This window comes from Pyxicephalus adspersus, chromosome 6 (assembly GCF_032062135.1).
Source record: "Pyxicephalus adspersus chromosome 6, UCB_Pads_2.0, whole genome shotgun sequence".
Taxonomy (NCBI): Eukaryota; Metazoa; Chordata; class Amphibia; order Anura; family Pyxicephalidae; genus Pyxicephalus; species Pyxicephalus adspersus.
Genome location: NC_092863.1, coordinates 106,030,540 through 106,050,455, shown reverse-complemented (window position 1 = coordinate 106,050,455; position 19,916 = coordinate 106,030,540). Strand labels below are relative to the sequence as shown.

Genomic DNA, 19,916 nt, shown 5'->3' with positions numbered 1-19,916 from the left:
TGTAAGCTCTTCAGGTCAGGGTCCTCTCCTCCTCCTGTGTCACTGTCTGTATCTGTCTGTCATTTGTACCCCTATTTAATGTACAGCGCTGCGTAATATGTTGGCACTATATAAATCCTGTTTAATAGTATTAATTCTTTAGTAGCCAGCATGTTGTGTTCTTTGAGTGTCATTAATAAAGAATTTATAGCCACATCTGATTTCCTGTCCTTACAGGTCCATGTGTTTGATCTGTCCATCAACAAGTACGAAGCCATCTGTCAGCAGGCTATCGTGGCCAAGAAGAAGACAAAACTGACTCACATTGAGTTCAATCCTGTCCACCCGGTGATTATTGTCGGAGATGACCGTGGATACGTCTCTTGTCTAAAACTATCACCGAACCTGCGCAAATTGCCAAAGGTAAGAAAACATCACACGGTGGCGCCGTGACTGAGAAAAGCTCATTTTAATAAATCCCTTGTAAACCGGTCCTGTTCAGGCTGAGAGGCTGCAGATCTGTAATAGAGAGGCCTGGGGTAGGTTGGGACTGTATGATGTTATGTGAGAATCACACAAGTGCAAATCCAATGAAAGAATTTATGGTTAAACTTTGCAGCTAAAATAGCTAAACTGCCACCTGGTTGTGTTCTTCATCCTCGTACACAGCGGTATGGTGAAGAATGTGGGCACACAAAAGCTCTAAAGGAACTCGTTATTACTAGATAATCACAATTTGTTGTGGGTGGTATAAACCCTCCATCGGCCGATTACAATTATTTGAAAACTCTGCGTCTGCATTTTGGTGGAGACAATTAAAACGGCTTGCAAAGGTTAAAGCTATCAATGCCATCAAGAAGGAGACCAATGCCGAACCACCATAGAGGCTACTCAAGCAGCTGGAGAGTAGGGAACAGATCATAACCTAGGGGTAGCTTGAGACACCTCAGATGCATGGAAGCCCAAATGTCAGCATTGGCCAGGTCTACTGAAAAGAAGACTGACAACGCTACATATTCTCGCAACCCCATTTCCTATCCAGAAAGGGTCTAGTTTCAATATTGGAGGGTCCCATTCTATTTTTTTCCTGGAGACTTTTAAGACTTGAAAAATGCTTCAAAATCCCTTTAAATGCCTGCACAGACAATTTTATTTGTACAGACCTGTGTATGGAAGCATTTCCTGTTCAAGTCTATGCAGGTGGCAGACCTACACTGCATTGAGCATCCAATAACTCCACAGCACTGCTAACACCTCTTGCTGCCTGTCAAATTAGGATTTATAAAGGGACCTGTCGGCTTCAATGTTAACCATTTTTAGCAAGGTAATTTGAGCAGTGCAGCAACCGCTCGTCTGAAAAAAGTGGAAGAGGGATTGTGTTAGGGTTACAGACAAGTTTCGGGTTAGCATTAGAAGAGGAGTCAGTACTAGGGTTACAGGGAGGGGACTGTGCTAGGGTTACAGGGTGAGGTCAGTGCTAGGGTACAGGGTGAGGTCAGTGCTAGGGTTACAGGGTGAGGTCAGTGCTAGGGTTACAGGGTGAGGTCAGTGCTAGGGTACAGGGTGAGGTCAGTGTTAGGGTTACAAGGTGAGGTCAGTGCTAGGGTACAGGGTGAGGTCAGTGTTAGGGTTACAGGGTGGGGTCAGTGTTAGGGTTGTAGGGTGGGGGACAGTGCTAGGGTACAGGGTGGGGGACAGTGCTAGGGTACAGGGTGAGGTCAGTGTTAGGGTTACAGGGTGAGGTCAGTGCTAGGGTTACAGCGAGGGTCAGTGTTAGGGTTTCAGGGTGGGTCAGTGTTAGGCTTACAGGGGAGGTCAGTGCTAGGATTACAGGTAGGGCTGGGGTAATAGTTCTGGGGCAGCTTAATTATAGCATTTTATTGTACAGCGCTGCGTAATGTTGGTGCTATATAAATCCTATTTAATAAAAATATTTATAATAATATTAATAATAAAATGAGGTGTACAGAGAGAATAAAGTTCCTGTCATAGGGTAGGTTAGTTGGCCATGCAGAAGGTTGGGGTAAAAGGAAGGATAAAGTTGGCATTGCTGCCTGCACTGTTCCTGGAGCTAAGGACTAATGTGTTGGGTGACAATGGTGGCAGGTCAGCGGTACAATAGTAATCACTGGTGTTAGTCTTTGGCACATGTAGTGGCTGAGCAGAATAACAATATTCTGAGTAAAGTTTATATATTTGGGTTGCTTTTCACCTTACTTTTCAGTGAATGTTCCTGTTCAATCATCATTTCCCTCACAGACACTCTGCGCCGCTCGGTGTCCTTTAATCATTTATTGGTTTAGCTGGTATTTTGTTGTCTTTTCATGAATCGATGTGAGGTCAGCCCGGTGGTAAATAATGACAGGATATCGGCGGTCTGACACAAAGCATTCATCATGGTGGCGTGATATCTTCGAGAAATGGTTTATACAATTGCCTGCAGACATCTTGGTCTGAAGCGTCCACTCACATTTATCAGAGCGGCAGACCTGTCAGTGATAACGCTCAGAGATCCAGTCCAGGGTGACTTTTATTGCAAGGTGACAGTGACTCACCTTCCAGGTAACACATATGTTCATCCTCTGCCCCAATCTGGATGCTTAGCATGGTCACAGGATGCCATGTGATAAGTAACATGAATCTATCACTAAAACACTACAATTATCCAGTGATGGCAGGGACCACCGAATGAATCTCAGAGCACATGCCGTGTGAAAATCTCAACATTGCTATAGGCCGCATGTACATATCCTGCCCCCCCCCCCATATCACCATTCAAAGCAAGCTCAGGATATGATTCGGTGCCACATAACAAAAATTTAGTTATTTGAATAAATAATAATGTTATGCAAAATAAGCTAATACACTTCCAATTCATGTATTACCCTATACAGTGATGGAATGGGGTGAAGGGTGAGTTTGAGATTGGAGAAAAAAGCATTGGTTTGAGGTCATATCAGGGGTCAGGTTGAGGGTTGATGGTTGGACTGAGGGTTGGGGTCAACTTGAAGCATGTAGATGAGATTTGGGGTTGGTGGTTGGATTGAGGTTTATGTTGGAGATTGTGTTTGAGGTTTAGGGTTGGTGGTTGGACCGAGGGCCAGGGGACAGGTTGAGAATTGTAGATTTGGTTTAGGGTTCGTGGTTGAGGTTCAGAGGTCAGGCTGGAGAATGTAGGCGGGATTTGGGGTTGGTGGTTGGACTGAGGGTCAGGCTGAAAATTGTAGGTGTTGTTTAGGGTTCGTGGTTGAGGTTCAGTGATGAGGTTGGAGATTGTAGTTGGGAATTAGGGTTGGTGGTTGGACTGAGGGGGTCAGGTTGAGGATTGAAGGTGGGATTTAGGGTTTGGTGGGTAAGGTTCAGGGGTCAGGTTGAGGATTGTAGGTGATGTTTAGGGTTTGTGGTTTGACTGAGGGTCAGGTTGAGGGTTGCAGTTGAGGTTTAGAGTTGGTGATTGAACTGAGGGTCAGGTTGGAATTGTAAGTGAGGTTTATGGTTGGTGGTTGAGGTTCAGAGGTCAGGTTGGAGATTGTAGGTGAGGTTTTAGGTTGGTGGTTTGCCAGAGGTTCAGGGGTCAGGTTTAGGGTTAGTGGTTGGACTGAGGTTCAGGGCTCAGGTTGAGGATTGTAGGTGGTATTTAGGGTTGGTGGTTGAGTTTCAAGGGTCAGGTTGAGGATTGTAGGTTAGGTGTAGGTTTGGTGGATGAACTGAGGGCCAGGTTGAGGATTGTAGGTGGGATTTAGGGTTAGTGGTTAAGGTTCAGGGGTCAGGTTGTGGATTGTAGCTGAGGGTTAGGGTTTGTGGTTGGACTGACGGTCAGGTTTAGGGTTGGTGGTTGAGGTTCAGGGGTCAGGTTAAGGATTGCAGGTGAGGTTTAGGGTTAATGGTTCGACTGAGGGTCAGGTTGAGGATTGTAGGTGGGATTTAGGGTTGGTGGTTAAGGTTCAGGGGTCAGGTTGAGGATTTTAGCTGAGGGTTAGGATTTGTGGTTGGACTGAGGGTCAGATTGAGGGTTGCAGGTGAGGTTTAGGGTTGGTGGTTGAGGTTGAGGTTCAGGGGTCAGGTTGAGGATTGAAGGTGAGGTTTAGGGTTGGTGATTGGATTTGAGGGTCAGGGGTCAGGTTGAGGATTGTAGGTCAGGCTTAGGGTTTGTGGTTGAACTGAAGGTCAGGTTTAGGGTTCCACGTGAGGTTTAGGGTTGATGGTTGAGGTTCAGAGATCAGGTTGAAGATTGTAGGCGAGGTTTAGGGCTGGTGGTTAAATTGAGGATCAGGTTGAAATTGTAGGTGAGGTTTAGGTTGGTGGTTGGCCAGAGGTTCAGGGGTCAGGTTGAGGTTTAGGATTGGTGGTTGGACTGAGGTTGAGGGGGCCAGGTAAAGGATTGCAGGTCAGGTTTAGGTTTTGTGGTTGGACTGAGGGTCAGGTTGAGGATTGTAGGTGGGATTTAGGGTTGGTGGTTAAGGTTCAGGGGTCAGGTTGAGGGTTGCTGGTGAGGTGTAGGGTTGGTGGTTGAGGTTCAGGGGTCATATTGAGGATTGAAGGTGAGGTTTAGGGTTGGTGCTTGGATTTCAGGGTCAAGGGTCAGGTTGAGGAGTGTAGGTCAGGTTTAGGTTTTGTGGTTGGACTGAGGGTCAGGTTGAGGATTGTAGGTGGGATTTGGGGTTGGTAGTTAAGGTTCAGGGGTCAGGTTGAGGGTTGCAGGTGAGGTTTAGGCTTGGTGGTTAGACTGAGGATCAGGTTGGCATTGTAGGTTAGGTTTAGGGTTGGTGATTGAGGTTCAGGGGTCAGGTTGAGGGTTGAAGGTGAGGTTTAGGGTTTGTGGTTGGACTGAGAGGCAGGTTGAGGGTTGAAGGTCAGGTTTAGGGTTGGTGGTTGAGGTTCAGGGGTCAAGTTAGGGTTTGTAATTTGTTGGTTATAGTTTGAGGTAAGGTAATTGTTTGTTTTTTCTGTTATGGTCATAGCTGCACAGTACTATAATTTGAGCATCAAGTGTTAAATACGTATTCAAAATAAAAATCTGCTCCCACACAGTGTTTTGATGCCAAACTATCATGTGTCAAAACATTTGGTGCCAGCACTCCGCTTGGCAATAGAGCTGCAGATATGCAAGTCAGCATGGCGTGTTGTCTGTTCAGCTTGGTCCCTGGAGAGTTAATCCTCTTTAATTACAATGGGTGCTTTGCCAGGAATCGCATTAGCAGCCTCAGCCATAATAATTCTATTTTATTCTGTTTACTGATGTCACACCTGCTTTATATTCCCCCCTCATATTATGACATCATCGCACCCCTGCACCGCTCCCCCCACTGGCTGCTTGCTATTCTAGTTGCATTGATGATGTCACAATGTCTGGGGTGACACGCGGGTCATTGGTGGCAGACAGATGAGAGATGTAGCGTGTCGTGTTTGATCACACACGGGTAATGGTCTGTGTTAAACTCATTAAGTCAGAGGATTAAAAGCTGATGTTCCAGCAGGTAGTGGCAGATTCATTTCATGCCACTTGTCGCTCTGTATTCATTGCATATTCTGCATACGCATTGTACACTCTATTAGCTGCACTGAATAAAGTGTAACTCACACAAAAGTACAAGAAGTCCCTTCTTCTGCATCGCACAATGAAAGCCTGCTGGTCAGCCCCAAACTGAATGAGGTAAATTCTTTTAGTAAACACATTGGTAAGTGAATGCAAACAGTGTATAGAAGCAAATTGGTGTCTGTGTTTGCCTTGCACACTGCACTACAGCCATTTCCTCAGTTCTAGATTCAATCAGATGTGACCATGTGACACCCACAGAAGTCCAGAAGAAGTTGGCAATGGGCTACATCACTCAGACAGACCGAAGTGACATTTCAAGTGTTACATTTGCCCTGCCCCCTACAAAAGGGTCTCATTCCCCTTCTTGAATTTATCATTAGAGGATGCAGGGCTGTCACTTTCCTATATGACAGAATATCAGGGGTGCAGGAATCTGGGTTGCTACACATTTAGGACCCCCATAATATTTGGCCCATTGAGTCTGGTAGAGCATGAGAGAGAAAGGAGAAGCAGCAGACTGATGAGCTCATTATTCTGTCACTCTACTTTCTCCTCCAATTAGCATTCCTTTTCATAATTTCATGCTGTAATAATAAATACAAAGCTGCAATATTAATTAATAATAATAATTTATGTCTGGTACATGCTCCTGGAATTTACCGAGCAGTTATGTCTTCCTACATTTCAAACAATAAACATAGCAAGTCATGGGAAGGTGGTCATGTGAATAAGCCCAGTGCCTAATAATGATTATGTGATTGGAGGCACTCGCGGTGTTGTAGGGTTTCCACTTTAATTTGTTTCTATCCAACAATGACAAAGGGAATTTAATTTCAGTCAGCCTACGTATTCCTCAAGCAAACCGCAAAGTAGTAATAAAACCGCAGGACGATTACGGCATCTCTCCGAAGTGTAATCCTGCACAGACAATTCACGCATTGCGACAACATGCGGTTGTGGTATCGGCTGTGCACGGCTGCATTGTCTCTGTGTGACCTGCACGTCTCTGCAGAGATGGGGCTACGTCGGCGTTACTATACACTGGAGGATTGAAAGCCAAGGTGACCATCACACCTATACGAGCTTGTCGGACAACCACCTCCAAAACCTTGGCCATGGGTGTATGGAGTTTCCTCCCCCATGACCATTAGATTAGGGTTGTTGCCCCCTCCTTTTGTGACCGTACCGGCCTCTGCTCTTCTGGTCAGGCTTGTGTTAGGATTTTGGAGGGTATCTGTGGGAATTTGTGCCCATTTGTAGGGGCCAGGTACTGATATTGAGTCAGAGTGGTTTCACAAGTGTCGTTCCAATATATCCCAATGATGTTCAGTACAGCTGAGGTCATCGCCAGTCCAAAGATTACATTGCAGTGTTCACTCCAACTCTTTAAGGCTGGGCGCACCACCCGGCACTTGTACAGTGGGATAAATGTCTCTATATTAGGATGATCCGGTCTATAAACCGGCGGCTCTGGGTGTACAGTGGGATCAATGTCTCTATATTAGGATGTATCCAGTCTATAAACTTTAGGAAAGTGCTGGAAAAGTTGTCTGTAAATTGAATTCAGCAGATTTTATCTTGTGAATCACCAGAGGGGCAGAAGAGAGTTTTCTAATCTGATTCCATTTAGGAAGGGAAAGTTCCTTTTATCAGGCGCTGACATTAATAATCCGTGCAGTGTAAAAATTCAATATCAGGTGCCGCGCCTTCCTCCTGTCCTTGTAATAAATCCTCATTAATGAGCTCAGCGTCTTCCTGCCGCCTCTTTATACAGCCGAGGTTTATATGATGATACCTATTTATTGTACAGCACTGCGTAATATGTTGGCGCTATATAAATCCTGTTTATTAATAAAAATAATAATATCAGGGAGACCACAGACTGCATTAGGGAAATGGGGACAGCGGCTGGGGCAAGGTTGGGGGGCCTTGCGTGTGGTCCCTAAATCATCATTATTAATAAACAGGATTTATAAAGCGCCAACATATTACGCAGCGCTGTACATGAAATAGGGGTTGCAAATGACAGACTAATACAGACAGTGACACAGGAGTGACCCTGCCCTGAAGAGCTTACAATCTAGGAGATATACAGAGTTTTTATTGGAAGAAAGCAGACGTGACATTATTGGGACTCTACAAGGTTTCCAATCGTCTTTCTGATGATTCTACTTCTAAATATTTCTCTGTGAGACAACTCATAGAATCATTTGATATAACTTTCTGCAGGTTTTACTAACTTTTAGCCTTTTTTTGCTGTTTGGTCAAGATTGGCATGTTAAAAGGTCCCATCAGTATCGTGTTTTCTAGTAGCTCTACCATGCCAATAGTGACATGACTATGGAGTTTGTGCAGCACTGCATAATATGTTGGCGCTATATAAGTATAGTGTAATAATAATAATTATAGTCCTATAATGATCAGATTCAACGTATGAATTCCTTTATTATATATTTTGTTTCCCGCATGTTCAAGCTGTCCAGAACAGGTGTCATTTAGGGTCTGTGCCTCTGGGCTTTGTTCTCTTCAAGTGAATGTTACATTCGCAGATGAACCTGTCAGTGAATTGTAAATGATCTTGGAATCTTAAAGTTATGTCATTGTGATTCCAATAACACAAGCCAGTTACAGGGGTTGGGATAAACCATATATTCCTCCTAGGGGAGGGCTTACAGTTGTCTGCATATATTGCTTTTAGTTTATCATGATCATCACGCAGTATTTATATAGCACCGACATATTACGCAACGCTGTACAATGTCCATTATCATGAAACTATCTGTTCCCCTAAGGAGCTCACAATCTAATATCCCTACCATAGTCATATGTCATTATTACACTCTAAGGTCAATTTTTGGGGGGAATCAATTAACCTAACTGCATGTTTTTGGAATGTGGGAGGAAAACAGAGTACCCGGAGGAAACCCACACACAGGGAGAACCTGCAAACTCCATGCAGAGAGTGTCCTGGCTGAGATTCAGACCTGGGATCTAGCTCTGCAAAGGTCGGAGTGCTAACCACTGAGCCACCGTGCAACTATCCAAATAACACCAATACAGGGTGGCAACACATCTATGATTTTGCTGCAGAATAAAACGTCTTATTGCCCTAATGAAGGTTCTGCTGGTAGGATGGACAAGTAATAAAGTTATATCACAAATTATATCTGCCAGCAAAAGCAAAACAAAAACCACACTGGTAATCCTAGTGACAGATTGGGACTGATTTATTAAAGCTCTCCAAGGCTGAGGAGGATACATTTTCATCAGTGAACCTGGGTGATCCAGCATTCCTGGAATGCATTTCCTAAAAGTTATTTTCTATTTGATAGCAAATGTTTTCAGTCCTGGACTAGATGCAATCTAGGTTTGATTGATCACCCAGGTTGACCGATAAAAGTGTATCTTCTCCTGCCTTGGAGAGCTTTAATAAATCAGGGCCATTGTGTTTTATGGGGCCCAGAGTCCCACCAACGATCCAGGAAAAAAACGTTTTTAGTTGATTTTGAAGTTTTTACACGGCTCACGGTTTTCATATTGAAGTCTCTAAGGTTTCTCTTAGCACATCACTGCCTAGGTCCACAACAATGGTTTCATAAAAATCAATTCATACTGAAAACACAACACTATTTCGATATGGGGGTTTCCTGGTACTTTTTCTTGGTAAAATCTAATTTATTCACAAATACATCAAAGCATAATCATAACATTACAATTGTCAGTCGTACTATATAATGGCTCACTAGCAGTCTCCTATTCTAATCCATTTGTATCCATCTGGGTCTCTCTGTTCTTGACGCGTTTCGCCTGCTTGGCTTCATCAGAAGAACAAATTTTAATGGGACTCCATAAATCTCTCTAATTCTATTCAAATGAATTCATCCCGAGCATCTGAAGACGTTATTTTCCCAGCTGACAAAACCCATCAGCAGCCAATGAAGGCACCTGAAACGCGTTAGGTGCTGGATAGTAGTTGATGCCCGCATGGAGTGGCATGTAGACTTTGTAGGCAAACTTCCCCAGTGCCATCTGGTACTTTTATTGGGCAGTAAGCTGGTGAAGGATCTTTTCCAATTCATATCATTTGTCCACCTCTATTTCCAGTATTCTATTCTTAAATATTGGGACTAATTAAATATTGGGACTAATCCTGTGCACTCAAGCGCACTTACCCACCGACCACCACCATACTGTGCACTTCCTAAATGAATAATGTAATGTGCAGAATGAACCACAAGTGCCGTGCATGACATTCCTAGTACTGCTGAGCCGTATCATCTGTTTTGTTGTGCAAAAGCCTATATTTTCCTATATTACCTAAATTACTAAATAAAACCTGTTCATTTGTGGATTTTAGATCCACAATACTATATCTGTGCAATGCAGATAAATTATGGCTGGTAGGGTGGGGCCAGAAGGGTGCTGTGCATGGCTTCCTGCAAAGCTGTTCACATAGGATATTGGGAAAGATTTTTAAAAGATCTCCAAGGCTGGAGATGATACTCTTTTATCAGTGAACCTGGGTGATTCAGAAAAGCATTTTGCTAACATAGCAAATCACTTTTAGGAAATCCATTCCAGGTTTGCCGGATCACTCAGGTTCACTGATGAAGGGGTGTCATCTCCCCCCTTGGAGAGCTTTCATAAGTCAGGCCCTTTAAGTCGCTATGATTGAAAGAACTGAATTTCAATGGATGAAGGGGTTGGGCCTGTGACCATCAGGCTGGATAGGAAAAAGCTATGGGGCAGCACAGTTGGCTCGAATCTTGGCCCAGGACACTGCAAGAAATTATGTTTCTTCGGCTTCCTCCCACATCCCAAAAACATTTTGATTTGGCTTCTCCTCAAATTGACCTTAGACTGTGGTAATGGCATTAGATTGGGGAGGAACTACTTGTGATATGAATGTGGAAATTTGGAAGACATCTTCTATCTTTACCGCCACGGAAACCCAGAGCCTCCTTGGGGTGAAAAATAAATGCATGCGCAGTGGGATCGGCACGTTTTCGGGTGTGTCACATGATTTTAAACAGTGCGGGATCAGGTGACATAGAAAGAAGAACCTGGAAGAAAATGTTGGGTCAGGAATGAAGAGGGAAGGTGGGACGGCGGGGCACCAACTGGACTATGACTGCCGAGCGATTGATGGATTTTTTTACTGATCTGCTTTAATCAGGAAGTTTTTTTTTTTTTTTAAGGTTGTCTATAATATTGTATTCTTGTTTGGATCCTCTCGGGGTGGTGGTCGGTAGGGCACCATGATGGGTCCATTATTCCCACAATATTCCCAGAATTGGTACGCATCCACTGGTGACTTTATATTGCTGTCTTTGTTGATGGACCCTGATAACGGATGGACGCCATTAAACAACCAGCAAGGCCAACCAAGTCTATACTGTCCAGGCCTAGAAGTAAAATAAATTCTGGAGTTCTACTTTACAACGTGATCTCATAAACCAACAAGTCATTCAGAGGCCTGTAAGACGGTTAATTACCGCTTGGATTGCAAGTCTCTGTGTGCCGCACTAGGCAGCCGTTGGCGTTCAGTCAATAATGATAATCTTAGCGCTAGTCTCCAGATGGACGACGCAGGAAACTCGAGGCTTTCGTCTGTAATTAGCTGTGATTGTTTAGCAGTTTCTATTAACCTCTTCTAATAGCCTTTTTCTTCTGCCGCTCAGACATCATTAACTCTGAAGTGCGTGCTTCAAATAAGACGCCCCAGCCAGCTACTGTATCGCAAGCCGCGATCCGAGCTCCCGCAGCGAGGCGGCCGCGCGTTCTTCGGATTGCGATATCAGGAGAAAACACTCGCCGGAACGGGTCTAATGGAGCTGATAATCCAGAGAGTGAAATCCTTCATCAATACATGTTTGAAATGCGTTGCTTTTGTTGCTGATAATTCCTAGAGGAATCCGCTCGGACTGCGTGGGCTGGGCGCCAGTTAACCGAGAGAAATATCGGCGGCGTCAGGGATTTGTTGTTTTTTGCAGTATTTATTGCATCGTATTTACAGCTATTTGCAATCGGAGATTAGTGCCGTCTGACCGCTGGTGAATGTGCAAACACTTAGCAAGAGCCTGACCCCACTTTTTAGGTTTTCTGTATATTTTTGTGTTTCTTTTCATAATTATAAAATACAGAATATGAATAGAAATCCAGGGCGTCAACAGTCTGAAAGGGAAAGTGTAATGATTTTGGGTTACTACAATTTTTTTCCCAGATAAACAAAACTTCACACTTTACCCCTTTGATTTATTTTTTTAATGTATCTAAGAGCTCCAAATACTTAAAATACCCATGAGGTTACAATACAGATCCCAGGTCTTATTTCCATAAGGTGGGAGGGTTCAGATGCCCCTGTCCCTTCTTTTTGATATGGGCACTGCCTATTGGTTGTCACAAAGGGCACCTCAGGGCGTCCTCACATGATCCAGTGGCATTCAGCAGTGACATCACATGGGTGGGCAAACCCACATCTGATTGGCTGGACCTGTAAACAGACCACGAAAGTCTGCTACTGAAAGGTGCACCCCAGAGATCACATGACAGTGGATTTAGATACATTTTCATATTATACAAAAAAAAAAGTTTGGGAAGTGCAGGAAAATCAGTTTTTTGCCCAAAAATGACCTTTAAATGCATATTTTTATATTTTAATAGTTTACATCTAAAAGTTTCACAGGAACTTGCAAGAATTATAACGTTTTGGTAAAAACAATTGTATTGTGTAAATTGCATTTTCATGGGGTGCTTAATCTGAGGTAGGTTGCACCCCAGAGGAACCTTTGTTGTACAAAGCGGTCCTCTAAACTGCTGAAAGCAATTAAATGTTTCTGTATGCAGAAAACTAAAGAGTCGTGCTTATGGGCTTTGGGTTTGTTTCAGTGGTTCAGTTTGACATCAGTTTGAGGCACTCCAGAGCTTGTTTGGTAGCAAACAAACCAGTCCATTAAAGCAAACAAAAGTCCATTAGAACCGGTCCTTCGTCAGATCTGCTAGCCAGCACCCTCCTAAAGTAGAATTAAAATCCCACTTATTGAACGTTGGCGATCAGGGGAATGTTTATTGCAGAAAAGGACAGGCTATGTCTCTTCTGCAATAACTGGACTTACCTGAATGTCTCCAAGCTGTCAAATGTTGCTGAGTTGTTCATGAGTGTAAGAAATTTTGATTATTCTTGAGGATAACATCCAGTATAATAAGAATATTAATTCAATAATAAAAAAATCCTCCAAGGCCTTAGGAGTTCTAAGACGGTCATCAGCAAAGGACTAAACACACAACAATTGGCTATAAAAAGATTATATTGTGCAAAAGCCAAGGTGCAGATAAATGAGTTACATAATACAAATACATATACAAGATTACAGACAGGCCTATATGTGGAACATTTGTTGCCGGGAATTCCCAGCAATCCTGGCTTTCCTTGTGGGTGCCGGAACTAAATGAACTCCTGAAGGGGAGTTCTGTCGCCCAGGCCCAGCCAATCCTAATGGCAAAAGATTGGAATGTGGAAGAGAAGACGATGGCCGTGCTTGCGATGGAACGGGGACAGGTGAGTATCATGGGTTTAGTTCCACTTTAAATAAATTGTTTTATGTATATTCTGTTTTGCAAATTAACAGTACATGGTAGAGGATTCCTAGAGCACTAGGGTTAGTTGGGATTCAAAGAAAATCTGGAGAAAGTATGGATTTGCTAACATCCTAGAAATGATATAAATAAAATGATATGCATCCAAGGGATATGAATGATTACCTATAACCTGGAGTGCTTAAATAGGATTCCACTTTAATATACATTTCTTTTAAGACACATATTGGGGTTTTTCAAGACAATGTCAACATCAATGTAAAATTTAACATTTCCATTTATTAATATTGCTTTAAAAAGTATTCATATAATTTTCAATACATTTTTAGCATTTTATACACCAAGACAAAAACCAATATATAGAGCACCTTGTATTACAAAAAGCAAAGTATGATTATCTCCATTTAAAAGGTTTTTGAACACTACAGTGTTATACAAAACCACCAAAAATAATGAGCTTTCTAGGGCTACAATATGTAACAGTACCACTATCAATGAATACACGTTTCACAGAAAATCGTCTGCTTCATCACATCAAGGTACTTCGTAATAGATTGAAAAACTGAGAGGTCATAACAATGGTAATGTTATATATGTATGAGCATGCCGGTCATAACATCAATATATGAATCTCCCTTTGCTCCCATATCAGCTTGTTCAAGTGGCCCCAGGATAGATATGAGGTACCAGGTACCAAATAGAGTAAAATGTGCTAAAGAGCCAAAGACATTTCTTCAAAATCCATTTGTACTTTACTAGAAGACTGATATTTGTCCAGCTCACAATCCTCTAGCTGTTCCTTTTGTTTGTTCGTGTTATTATTATTGTTATTATCATTAATAATTACGATTTATATAGCGCCAACATATTATGCAGCGCTGTACATAAAATAGAGGTTGCAAATGACAGACAGATACAGACAGTGACACAGGAGGAGGAGAGGACCCTGCCCCGAAGAGCTTACAATCTATGAGGTGGGGGAAGTATCACACAATAGGAGGGGAGATATGAAATGGTGGATGAGTGGTGAGTGTTTAGGAGACAGAAGATGGGTAGGTGAGGTTGAAGCGTTGGGTTTTGAGGGCTCTTTTAAATGAGCAGAAAGTAGGAGCAAGCTGAATAGGACAAGGAAGCAGCTCTAGAGGCGCAGTGTTCCACTTTAATGCAATGCAAGTGTTGGTCGGAAGCTTCTCTGTCTTGAAGAACTATGAGTCCCACATTTGCCTCCTCAACTATGGCAGAGCAAACCTCCTCTCAAGTCAAAACTGTACCTTAGAAAAGAACCTCAGAACTCTGAAAGATAAGTTGCATGGTGCAGATGTGATTGTCCCCAGTGACCCCATGAGGTGTTTTGTGGATTCTTAACCAGCACTAGAAATTGGAAAGTTTTATTAGGGAATTGCAGCTTCCAGACGTATAAAATCTCACAGGACTTTGGCAAAGTGAGGGTCTGACTTTATACGCACATCATGAAAATAATATTAAAAGCAGATTAGAGCCATTGCAATGTTTATGTTATTACTGGCTGTGTCCCCACTTGGACAGGAAGTGAGATTTCTCACAGCAGAAACAAACTGACAAGGATTCCAGCTAATTTCCATTCTGTACAAAACAATAAAACATTTGCCTGTTGTTCCACTTTAAGCTGTTGCACTCACACAGCTTGTATTTGCCTTTCAATTCAGATCCCCCTGACCTGCTTCTAAATTGCTTTGAGCTGCTTTTGCATTCCCCTTGAATGTAAAGAACAGCGGTTCTGACACACAAAATAAACTCAGTGTTCACAAGTCCTTAACAGCCAGTGACAGGGACATTCGTTTATGTGACCCCCAGAAATGTCGCCTCTCTGGTCGGTCTGTTCTCTAATTGCTTGTGCAGAAAATGCTAATTCTCCTTGTGATCTGTATTCTGCAGATTATCTTCCATCACAAAGCGGCAGACAGACGTTAGCAGGCTGCGGCGGTACGGTCGTCGCTGAGGGTGCGGGGTTTGATGTGCATCAAAGTGTCTGGGAGCAGCTTGTAGGCTCAATGTTAATCCAGCACTCGCAGCACCACGTCCACTAAATACTTCAATCTGTTTGGCCCATTCTTCTCACACATATTACTGGATTTATAATGGCCAAACCCAGCTATCACATCTGCTGCTAAAAGAATGCACAGGATATAAAAATAGCTGGAAGATGGAGGAGGGGTAATATGGGGTAATAAGCAGGCTTTAGCAGCTTCCATGTCCTTGTGAGTTCTCGATGTAAATGAATGACCTGATATAAGTACAGGGCAAATCTATACTTCATATACCCCTGACCAAAAGGCTCCAACACCCCTTCAACTTCCAATTAATGAGCTAGACAAGATCCAGTGACCGTGTTACCCTCGTTCTCAGATACAAAATTCCTTACTGGTTATCTGTAGTAAATTGCCGATTGGCAAAACTTTGGATGGAACCTATGGATTTTTGGGATAAAAAGGAGAACAACCCCAACTTCATATATAATATAAAAATACTCCCCAATGTTGGACCAGCAACCCTGCTGGTTTGCAAAGCCCTGATGCCCCCAATGCAAAATGATTTGTCATTTTTATAATTTTGCTCCTTCTTCTAATATGTCAAATTTTACTGGTGCACCTAGAACCCACCACGAGGGCACAGATTCCCCAATTCTGCTAATTATTGACTTGTTGGTGTATGAGCCCAAAATACGGAAACTGTAGACATAAGAATCGTCCACCAGCTTGAGGCTTTTTTTTTTTACATGAATGAGATATAGACATTGAGCAACACAAACTCTTCTATCAGTCATGTGATCATGGCAGCCAATTCTGGGGGAAGTGTCATGGCGGTGTATTCACTCTGCACTGCACATTGCTGCAACAGGCTCCAGAATCCTACAGAGGAAAAAGGCCTTTACCACTAAATTGTGACCAAACCCAGATATCTTAGCTCTTTCATTTTCCTTTTTTCCAGTTCCTATTCTTTTCCCCGACTTAGATCCCTTTTTCCCAGGATACATTGAGGACATCTGATTTGTGGGCAGGGGTCCATGAACAATAAAAGAGCATTAAAGGGGTTTTTAATTTTAGTAGAGGAACTCTAAGCCTATTTGGACCCCAGGTAAATAGCCGGATTTGCAGCCTTGAAGTTTCTGGTGGGTGGGGGTTGTCCCTCAGTTTGCAGTCCCCTCCTTTATGTGTTCTAAATATCAGCACAGGGGATCACAGACTTTAATGTGTGAATAATGGGAAAATGTTTCTATCTTTAGTTTTAATTGGACTCCTAAAGCAGAACTAAATGATCAGTAATTCTGTATTATCAGTTGTCCTTTGTATGGGCACTGCTAGTCTATGACGCCATTCACCGTACGTGTGGAGGTCATACAAAGGACAGAATGATTGCCGGGACAGAGATCATTTGTTAGGCAGATGTGCAGAGGAGCCGGTGCATGGGTTGATATACATAGGCAAATATTGCACAAATAATATACACCTGCCACTAACCCTGCAACCCAAAACTAACATTTCACCGGTATACAGTTTAAATCCCAACTTCACATTTGCTGGGCCCATATTAGGAGCTCCCACCATCTCTGCACTTTGCTCTGACTGGGGGAATTTTATCTAAAACTCAGATGTCCCCAGAACCAGAGGAAAAGAGAAATCTTCACATCATTCATACAAACCATTCCCCATGAATCGGAGTGTTGCCTCGTGTGTGTGAGCCCCTGTGGGGGTCATTCCCTTCATCACGTTGTGATTTAATGAGACCTGTAATTAGTAATTGGACAATCAGATTAAAGGAGCCATAACTGGGTTAGTTCCTGCGAGACAAAATAATCTGGAATTAGAGGCCTCGGTGGAATATGCAAAGCTTCTTTCATCTACGTTGGCCTGTGCATTGGCCAGCTGACGTATACGGGCCGGACCCCATCAGGCGGCTCTAAAGCTTTTATTACCGCACATGAATAGATGTTAGATATCAGATGGGGTTCTGACGTGTTTTATAAAGAGTGATCATGCCTGATTGGACGCCGGCATTCTGTACAGAATCTGAAGCGGCCAACATATTGTGAGCGGCCCGTTAATTGCCATCAGATCTGACTTTTGTGATCAGAATAACAGAAAAAGGCGATTTACTGAGATGAGCATTGCAATAATTGTGCTGAAGGTACCCAACCTACCGCCGTGCCCAAAGCATGTAATGATTGGCGACGGCGCAGCTGGAAGGTTGGAGCACTGCTCTGCAGAGGATTATGGGATTCTGTGATATAATGAGAGCTCTGTACAGAACGGAATTGTATCCCATAGACAATTTATTGTTACATCTACATAAAAGACAGAAGTGATGTCACATTTCCAAATTATATTTCATCTGTAGATTCATACCGACATTCTGTCCAGCCTTCGACCCTTCTGCTGCTTCCTTCTGGCCCTGAGCATGTTAACGCATGGTATGGCCAAAAATTTATATACACCTGACCATCCGACCAATGTGAGCCACTGGAGACCCTCTCCTAGCACTATGGCCTTTAAGATGATGTTAAAATCCCCGGCTTCTCAATACATCAGATATACGTCAGATACTGATGTTGGATAGGAAGGGCTGGATCACCATTCAAATTCACCCAAAAGGCGTTCAGTTTGCTTGAGGTCGGGGCCCTGTGCAGGACACTCAAATTCCTCCATACCACTGTGTACACCTGCCCCCTGGTTTCCCTTTCATCAAATCTGCCCTCCAGCCTTGCCTAAATAAAATCTACCCTCTGGCCTTCCTATCATTGAATTCCAATTATCCCCGATGTGTTCAGTTTGGTTGAGGTCAGGGCCCTGTTCAGGACACTTGAGTTCCTCCAAACCACTGTATTAATCCGCCCTCCAGCCTTCCCCAGATTAAATATGCCCTCCAGCCTCCCTTCGTCAAATCAGCCCTCCAGCCTTCCCTAGATTAAATATGCCCTTCAGCCTCCTCTTCATCAAAACTGCCCCCTAGCCTTCCCTAGAATAAATCTACCCTCCAGCCTTCCCTTCATTGAATTCCAATTTATCCCCAAGGTGTTCAGTTTGGTTGAGCTTTGTGCTAGACACTTGAGTTCCTCCATAACACTTTGTACATCTGCCCTCCAGGTTTCCCCCCTATCAAATCTGCCCTCCCCCTAAATTAAATCTGCCCCCAAGCCTCCTCTCTATTCAGTAAATCTGCCCTCCAGCTTCCCCTTCAGTCTTGCACAGTTGTACCACCTCATTTACTGACTGAAGGACATCAAGCATATTCAGCTCCTGACTTCTGTCATATTGCAGAGGAGAATTGAGATTGTTGTGCGGCTTTTTTACCCGGTCTGCCCATTGCTCGTCTGCCAGCATAGCATTAAGTGGTTAGCACTCCGGCCTTTGCAGCGCTAGATCCCAGGTTCGGCACTATCTGCATGGAGTTTGCAGGTTCTCCCTGTGTTTGTGTGGGTTTCGTCCCGGTACTCCGGTTTCCTCCCACATCCCAAAAACATGCAGTTAGATTAACTGGCTTCCCCAAAAATTAACCTTAGACTATAATAATGACATATGACTATGGGGGGGACATTAGATTGCGAGCTCCTTTCAGTAACAGTTAGTGTCACGACTATGGATTTTGTACAGTGCTGCGTAATATGATGGCGCTATATAAATAATGTGTAATAATAGTAATGACAGCACAAGGACTAAAATAAAGAAAATGAAAACTTAGAAATGTCACCAGCATAATGATGAGGGGAAGGAGAGCCTGGGGTGGACAAAATAAAATCAGATAATACGTCAGCTTTACCCAGCCCGTTCTTATTTCATCCTTCTCACTGCCAATCTGAGTGCAAATAACATGCAAACCAGGGACTGGCCGACATTCGTCTTTCTGTCAGCGTTCTGCTCAGCCGGGTATCAGGTTGGATTATTAGAACTTCTGAGCTGAGTCCGGTAACTGAAAATAGAGTTTACACATGCATGCAGAGAGCCTGGTTACCCAGGTGGATGGGTTCATAAATTTCAATTCAAAATGAGGAATGGAAGGATTGTAGGCAATACCAAGAAGAAGGGATATCAGAGGTGACACACTCACTATGGACTTGTACAGCGCCATGGAAGATGTCTGTGCTATCAGCATGCACATATATAGGAGTATTGCTCGTTGTTTAGTTATGTCATAGGTATAGAGCCTTGACGTTGTGTCCATGGTTCACCCGGGACCCGCCGTGCTGTGTGTGGGGATCAGTAATCCAATCTATTTTGGGTAGTAAAACTACGATTTCCACATTTATTATTCGCAGCCAGAATTCTGCCATGCCAACTAACTGGTGAGAAATGGCAGCTCTGCCAGGAACAGCCGACATTGTGTGCTCATTGTATTCACAGAAACATTCACAATTCCCCTCCGCTGTGTATTGGAGTAATATTGAGCTGGGGACACATGTCCATGTGGCACAATACCGTCTGCCCACAGAATCCACACATGGGCCCCAAATCGTGACCCTGCTCAGCACTCGTGTGTGAAGTGCCCGGCCTGTCCATTAATAAGTGATAATATAAGGATGGCCATATGGCACACTATTCTGTAACACAATTCACATGCGCTTACCAAAATATATAAAAGAGGGAAATGTGACTTTTACAGTGATCACATGATAGCCAAGAGAAGCAGAAGATCTCTGAGCTCATCTCTCCATCACCCAATCAGCATGCTTCTTGATGGCACATGAACACCGCTGCACACCTGATTGGCTGTTTGTTCTGCTTCTCCCATTCCCTAATTATTTTTTTTTTGCCTGGAGTTCATCTTTAAA

The 19,916-nt window shown here is 43.3% G+C and overlaps 1 protein-coding gene across 1 annotated transcript in view; it reads left to right on the top strand.

The window, feature by feature from the left end:
- Positions 1–19,916, top strand: part of DNAI1 (dynein axonemal intermediate chain 1) — a 79,962-nt gene that overhangs the window by 53,988 nt on the left and 6,058 nt on the right. Inside the window, exon 20 of the mRNA XM_072413990.1 lies at positions 217–402. Coding sequence (XP_072270091.1) covers positions 217–402 — 186 coding nt within the window. The remainder of the gene's footprint in view (positions 1–216; positions 403–19,916) is intronic.